At 31.7% G+C, this 8,218-nt stretch overlaps 1 protein-coding gene across 8 annotated transcripts in view; it reads right to left on the reverse strand.

The window, feature by feature from the left end:
- Positions 1-5,822: 5,822 nt before the first annotated feature.
- Positions 5,823-8,218, reverse strand: part of LOC110024115 (protein SCO1 homolog 2, mitochondrial) — a 59,385-nt gene continuing 56,989 nt past the window's right edge. For 3 of the 8 annotated variants that reach the window (XM_020723891.1, XM_020723893.1, XM_020723894.1), the window contains 3 exons: positions 6,984-7,116; positions 6,806-6,893; positions 6,031-6,377 (listed from right to left, as the gene is read on the reverse strand). In XM_020723891.1, coding sequence (XP_020579550.1) covers positions 6,267-6,377; positions 6,806-6,893; positions 6,984-7,116 — 332 coding nt within the window. In that variant the 3' untranslated portion in view covers positions 6,031-6,266. The other 5 variants (XM_020723890.1, XM_020723888.1, XM_020723889.1 and 2 more) reach the window with 5 other exon arrangements.

The following is an 8,218-nucleotide window of genomic DNA, read 5'->3' on the forward strand; positions in this document are numbered from 1 at the left end:
GGCAGCTGCAGCTTATTGAATAATCTGTTGATAAACTAGTTGCGTTGACAAATACAAATTTTTATTTTTTAAAAAAAGTCAGACAGCTGTCATTACACCTAGATAGGTGCGGAGTGAAAACGTTATTTTCAGCGTTTTGAAAATACATAAGCTACCAAAACGAAGTTTATCCAAACAGGTCACCGCACCAAATAAGCTGTCCCACATGCTAATTCGGTTTTTTTCGTGGAAGCCCTCTATTATCAGAAAATTGTTATGGAAGGAAAATTAATAGTCAGAAACTTTAAAAAGCATTACTTTTTTTACGCAATGCCTATTGTATTTACATATCTAACATCTAAAATTTAATATTTGCATTTGTAGCACCTTGTTGTGATTCTTACGCTTGAGAAGATGTACTTTGCTTTTAAAAAGTTAGTAGTTGTGGTATTTAGGGATGTAAATGAGCCGAGCTTGAGTGCGCACAGATATGCATCATGTTTGGCTCGTTAAAAAATACTCATTTGTGGTTGCCTTGTTTGCGTAGCGAGAGGACACAAGTTGTTCGCGAACAACCAAACTTTTTGACAACCCTAATCATGCATACGTAATATATTAAGGATAAGGGTCACATTTAATTCTTATTATTTTTATTAAAATATTCATTTTAAATGCAATTTAATATATTTTTATTCTATTTTTAACTAATAATTTTAATTGATTAAAAATCCTTATAATCTTGTAGTCAATTGAATTATTTAAAAATAATACTCAATAATAATTAATGTATAATTTAATTATTTCAAGTCAAAACGAGTCGAACACGAACGAACAAATCTTAGTTCGTGTTTGGCTCATTTATATATCGAGAGCATAAAAAACGTTCGTGTTCGACTTGTTTGCTTGGCGAACGAATCGAACACAACCTACTTGACGAACCAAACCCGAGTTGTTCATGAACAACGAGCCATATTTAAGATTAGACGGTTAAATTTAGATGTTATATATATAAAAATATATAATAATTGTGGGGTGTGTAAATGCCCCTTTATTTTTCTTGTCCCCATGGATTAGAAGTAGGAGAAAAAAGAAAGAGAGAGCGAATGAGAAAACTAAAAAAACATTTAGAGGATGTTAATAATATTTTGTGTTCACTCTTGATTATGTCAATCCAAATTTTAGAGGCAATTAGCCGGTCTATTTAGAAGTGACGGTCGACTACTGGTTTTTGTGCAGGTTGATTGCAAGCATTCCTAGCTTAAAACACTTACTCGTGACATAATTGCTGAAAGTTTAGTTTCTCACCGTGAGTTCGTGCGTTTGAATCGTGCATATTATCCTTTGGACTTAACCTTCACGGAAAAAAAAAGAGATTCAAAAGTGAAAAATGTGATAGTCTAAAATTGAATTTTGATGATGTGACCCTTTATGAAATTGATTGTACCTTATTTTTATGGAAAGAAAAAAACAAACTTTATAATAAAAATCAATTGTGATAGAGAAGTATAACAAAAAATGAGACCTTTGAGATAAAGTCAAGAGTGATAAAATGTTATGCAAAACCATATAAAGATGAAAAATGAACACACTAAAGATTATAATTGCAAACTTACCTGACTCAGTTGCATAAATTTTGCATATTCCACTAAGCTTTAAAGAAAAGAGTACTCAAAGCTGCCTAAAGATGGAAGCCTCCAAATATATGTGAACCTATTTAGGCTTGGTGGTTTTAAGTTTCTTTCCATTTTTGAGAAAGTGACCTCACTTTGCTTTTCTAAAGCATAATCCTCTTAAAAACTATATTCATTAAAGTTTAAATCTAATAAATTATCTTTGAAATGAATGATTATTATACTCTAGCTAGTCAAGTAGTATAATCTTTGATGCCAAATTAATGTTAATCCCTATTATTAGATATAGTATAGCTCTAACTTCTTTGATACTTGCGGTTAGAGAACTACAGTTTCATTTTCTCAAGCAATCAGTTTTCGCAATAAATGTGTAACCATACTCAATTTTCATGTAAGTATATTTATGATTCAAAAATCACTTCATCGATATTCATAATATCTAAAGGCTTAATGCAATAAGCAATGCTCGTTATAATTATCTGTAAAATAATTTATCAATAATTTTTTTTGAGAAAAAGGATGAAATGATACAGCTCGGTCAGATATTTATGTTTTCATTCAACTATCAATACTGAGAATTAATGCAGATAATACTGACACAAGCATCTCCCTTGACTTGGAGTAGACGCGACGTCTGGGTCACAAGAACAATGTAGAGATGAACCGAGAAGCTCTTCTTCTGATTGCTTTCCAATTTTCAATGTGTTTTCTTTTATCCTTCATTTTTTCATACTCATTTCTTATATATGTGTGTATAAAGATTTAGATTCCTAATTTTTTTATTATTTATTTATTTACATATTTATTTTTGTATTTTCTGTTGAGAACGCCCATTAGTGTCTCATGTTTTCCCTTCAAGGGTTGTATCCAAGGGCAAGTGTTGCTCCGGCTATATCTCATTATGAAGTGGTGTCTATCTTCAACTTACCCTTCTTTCACAATCTCCATTCCTATTGTCATCACCATACTTATTGCATCTGACCATAGATAGTGTTCCTTTGTTTTGTTTCTGCAGTCACCGATCTTACCATTCAGGCTTCCCAGCCAGCCGCTTACTCCCTTGTTGTTCTAGGAGACCCAATCACACTACCGACCAATTTTATTGGCTCCTTGCTGCCCCCAACCTTCTTAGCTGCCACTCCCGTACCCCTCTCATTTGTTTGCCACAGTTTTCCCCACAGTCCAACCCATTTTGTATCGCAGCGATAGGGAAGTGAAAGGTGTGGGAAAGATAGACGCCGCCTGGAGACCAGAATATAGCTAAAGATCCACCTGGAATTTTAGGATGCCGACTTTACAAGTACGAAGAAAAGTCCATTGTCCTGATACAAAAAAACACAAAACTAATCTAAAATATGAAAATAACATGTGCATAGACCTATGGTAAATATGTGTGGACCCCACTCTCAATAGGAGGGAAATCCATGTAAAGAAAGGGTCAATTAGTCCTCTTGGATAAGTTCAAGCAACAATTTCTAGTGATAATTCATGATACTATAGCACGGATAACAAAAACATCCCCGTGGGAAGCTCCTATATCAATCTCCCAAAGTTTGGGTAGCTTCGACATCATTTATGAAAACTTCTGGCTTCTCATAGGATAGTGTCAGATTGATCATACTAAAATTGGCAGGAACATTGTACTCTACCATGAAGTCAAGCTTGTTGCATTGACATTCCAAAGCATCCTGATAGAATAATATACATCCTTTTGTTTATCACAACTAGAATTAGAACTATACGTGGATGGGTATCTTACGAATCATGCATCGAGTCATTAAATATGTAATTGACTTATTCTTTCCTTGTAGTTAGCTGAATGTATTTGATAAATAAGTTTGTCGGGAAGAATCAACTCTGGAATACTATGGTAGGTTAGACCACACTAAAGTATAACCACTAAGGAGATGCTTATTCTTCTTCTCTAAAAAGACTTGTATTCTACTGTAAGATGTTTTTTCTTCCATAAAGCCTAAGGCAATTTTCAATGTTGTCCATCCTACCTGATCATTTGTTATTCTTAAAAATATGAACGACAAATGACAAATACCTAATTGATTTAAAAAAAAAAATTATATCACGTTGTAACCAACATTTAGTTATTCTTTCTTATAACTTTAAGGTATGACGCATTGACTTAATTTTTTTATAATTTACGCACTCTCATGCACTCCCTTTATTCTTAAAAATATGAATGAATGGGCTCTTTTTCCACTCATTAACAATCTATTTTTATTTTCAAAATAATATTAAAAAAATTAATAAGCAAAAAAAAAAATCTCATATCTCCTAACATTTTCTCACTTCTATTAACATATCATCAAGTGATATTATTTTTTCCATCATTTTCTTTAAAGCTTCCTCAACTTCTATTTTACTAATGTGGTCATATAGATGAAATATTTTGTTATTATTTATTATATTAAGATCACTTGTCGATCATATTTTCGCAATCTTCATTAAAAATATTATCAAACTATCTCATATCCATGTTGACTATATTCATTTAAGAAATAACATTTGATGTTCATCCTTAATACACACATTATTTTAAGTAAATATTTTTTTCTTAGTTTTACTTAACTAGTTAATAAATCTAATTTATTATAATTAATACTAAAAAAATAGAATTTTTAACATCACAAATTATTCTCTTAAAAAGCCTATGAGTCATCTTACATTTTTCTTCAATCTCCAAACTTTTACCTCTAAATTAATTTTTATAACAAAATACCTTATTTTTAACATTTTCTCACGTATTATTATTCCACCAAAAGCTATTCTTATTCCCAAAAAAAATTTTCTTTTTATTCTCCAAATACATCTTTTACAGCTTGCTTAATATTCTACTGATATTCATTAATAGTAGACTTCTCATTCTATGTATATTATAACTCCACTTGGAATTTACCTTTTTGTATGATGTTATTCCAATGGTATCCCTTTTGAGTAGCTAGACAATCTCACAAAGCCACCAAAAGATTGTTCCACATTCCCTTCTTGTGATGTCAAACAAAACCAAATAAAATTAATAGTAAAAATCATTTCAATACAAACATTGATTGGCCTTATGTTACCCAACCTTCTATTGACTGCCAATGGCATCATCATTTTCATACTAGCTTGAAATATCCCTCAAGATAATATCATCATTTCATAACCAATAACACTTTCAAAATTACACTTCTATGCTTGAAAAAGGCTGCATTTATGATGTGGTATAATTCACTCATTGTATAAATAAATTAAATTTATTATCTCAACCACAAACACAAAACATTCAAGCTCGAGTTCACTAAATACTATTTCATATACTTCATCACAGCTGCATGATACCTATAAAATAACATACAAAAATCAATTATAAACATCAAACTATCATAATGATATAAAGCTCCAAGAATTCTTCATTTAAATTCTTATAAGAAAATGTGTCATAAAACTCAACATAAACCACTGATATTCCATTCTATACCATTCAATTTGACAAATAAGCATTGAACGTGGCATTTGACTGCTCAAACACAGTTGTCCTTAAAACGAATCTACAAATCAATTTTTAAAACGAGAAATTACATAAATACCACAGAATTCTTAGGTATTTATATATCTAACACCCAAAATCTGATATTTACACTTATAAAAAATGAACAGGTACACCGCACTTTTAAAAGGACAGCGGTGATGGTATTTCTAATGTGATGTTAAGGATTTGAGTGATATGCGTGTAAATATGAATGATTTAGGTGGCAGATATGTAAACACCTCACATTTTTAGGTCCTAAAACAAATATGCAATATTCTAGAATGAAGAAAATTACTGCAAACTTTCATCAAACATGACTTTGCCATACTTGTGCAAATAATTCCTGTGAGGGTAGGTGAAGCAGCACCACAAGTCCCACAATCTCTCCATAGATTACAAATATTTAACACTAAATCTGGCTTCCACGCACACACAAATTCAAGACTTTGAAAAACAAAATGAAAGTGTAGAGAAGACTAACAACTGGCACAAGTAAATATGAACAAGCATAAGTAATAATATTCACTAAACAATATAAGCTATTTAAGCAATAACTTGAACAAAATATTGGAGAAAAATTAGGTGATTTTATAACAGTAAATAATTTAGAACAGAAGACCAAAAACTCCCCGCTTAGAAAGGCTTGTTGTCGTCGTCATCGTAGAAAAAAAAAAAAAATTGTATGCACCAAAAACTCCCCACTTAGAAAGGCTTGTTGTTGTCGTCGTCGTCGTTGTTGTATACACCGAAAACTCAAAAACAGTTAATAAGAAGCATAACCAACTTCAAAGTATTCACATCGTACAAGCACGAATCAAAATACCAATTAGACCATCTCATAACAAGCAATAAATACATGTTTTGGTCCAGCAAACATCTAAAAGAAATCAAAACTACTAATAATTTATTTATTTATTTATTTAAAGAAAATTAAACATCAAATGAAATTGAGCTGCCTATGGCAATACAATGCCTGTTCAGAGAACTTCTGTTGGACTACTTTCTAAGGTTCTAAAAAGAAGGGGAAAAAGATAAATAATAAAAATGAGAAGGCCATCTTGTTAAATTGTATTCAAAATAAAATGGCTGCATCATGTTGAACCAAAGAAGCATGAATGGTAATCACCTAATTAATTATTGTAATTGCAGATGTATTCAGAGTATAAGGTGATACCTTCTCTCATAAATCGGCTGTAACTTTGAGGTTTCAAAATTAAATTCATTCTTTTTCTTGAAATCACCTGAAATGTACTAAAATCACTTTACCCACTAAATCAAGAGAAATAAATCATGGTAGCTTTACATGCACAATAACACTCAACTCCTAATGTGTAAAAAAAAAAAACACACAATTCTTATGTATTTACATATTTAACAATTAAACTTCAATTTTTACATACATACCACATTACGTATGCACGAAAAGATGTATTTCACTTTTTTTTAAAGTTCAAATGGTGGTAGTTTTAGGTAATAAGAAAGATTTCAGTGGTATAAATGTAAGAAAATAAAATTTAGCTGTCTTGATATGTAAATACATAGGAATTGGGTGGTATGAATGTAAACGCCCCAATAATCATTTATTAAGAAAAAAAAAAACTAATAGAATCAGCTTACAGAGAAAAGATGAGAAAATTTTATGAGTTCATCACTGAGTTGCTTTCTTCACCTCAGCCAATATGCCATCAGCCAACTGTGAGGCATCATATTCTGCGCCAAACCATCTCACTGTGTCCATGTTAGGGTCCAGAAGGTACCTGCCATAGGTATATAAAACAAATATGATCATTAATAAATTAAATCTCAACTTTGGACTTCACATTTTTTAATAAGAAAGGAATAATTACATGTTATGTGAAGATTCAACAAGGTAATCTTGGCCTTCCTCGTCTACTTTTTTAAAGAAAACTCGGTACTCCTGAGCTATCTGCCTCACAGATGAGATCGGTCCTGTCAGACCTTTTATCCTTGGATCGATTTCTGCCATCGCGCAATAAGATAGATTTAGATTCCTCAAAATGAAATTACATTATAATGACGGTAAAGTTTGTAACCCGAAATCTGTTGGGCTAGGAATGAAAGGAAAGTGGTGCAAATATGTGGTGCAACCTAAATAATAGAAAAAAATTCTCAGGGATTTGTGGCGATATGGGCTTATATTATTTTTTGTGCAACAGGCACATGCACACACACAGATAGGCGTGTAAATAAGCCGAGTTTGAGCGAGCCCAAAGTTTAGTCGTAAAAAATTCTCAGGGATTTGTGGCGATATGGGCTTACATTTTTTTTTGTGGAACACGCACACGCACACACACACATAGGGGTGTAAATAAGCCGAGTTTCAGCGAGCCCAGAGTTTAGTCGAGTTCAGCTCGGTCAAATTTTTTTTGCCTCGAAATAGGCTCGCGTTCAAAATAACTCGTGAATAGCATGTTCATGTTCGGATAGATTCAACTTCCCCTATTCATTTTGACTCATGTACAGCTCAAAATTAGCTCACATTATTTAAAACAATAATAAGATTTAATATTTTTTTAATATTGCATAGAAAATTAATATAAAATATTGTGATAATATTAATTGATTAATTAATTCAAGCTAAAATGAGCTAAACATGATCAACAAAAAAGTTTGCTCAGATTTGGCTCGTTCATAAATCGAGCTAAAAAAAATTGGTGTTTGGCTGGTTTCTCTTAACGAACGAATCGAATAGCTTAATTAATGAGTGGAACATAAGTTGTTCACGAATGATAAGTTTTTTGACAGACATCCACAAACAGATATATATATATATATATATATATCAATATATATATATATATGTTTGTCGCGTTCCCCGACTCTTTGGTTTACATCTGCAATGTAAGTTCAGTCTTCTGGAGTCGGGGATTCGATCCTGCTGGTGTACAAATACATGAGGTTGGTTGGGGGCTCGTACTATAGCCTTTGACCAATCTTTTAAATAAATAAACACAGACACACACACACACGCACATACCTGCATGTACATACATCCATACATATACATGCATGTACATATATATATAGATATATATATATATATATATATATATATATATAT

This window comes from Phalaenopsis equestris, unplaced genomic scaffold, assembly GCF_001263595.1.
Source record: "Phalaenopsis equestris unplaced genomic scaffold, ASM126359v1 Scaffold000247, whole genome shotgun sequence".
NCBI classification, from domain to species: Eukaryota; Viridiplantae; Streptophyta; class Magnoliopsida; order Asparagales; family Orchidaceae; genus Phalaenopsis; species Phalaenopsis equestris.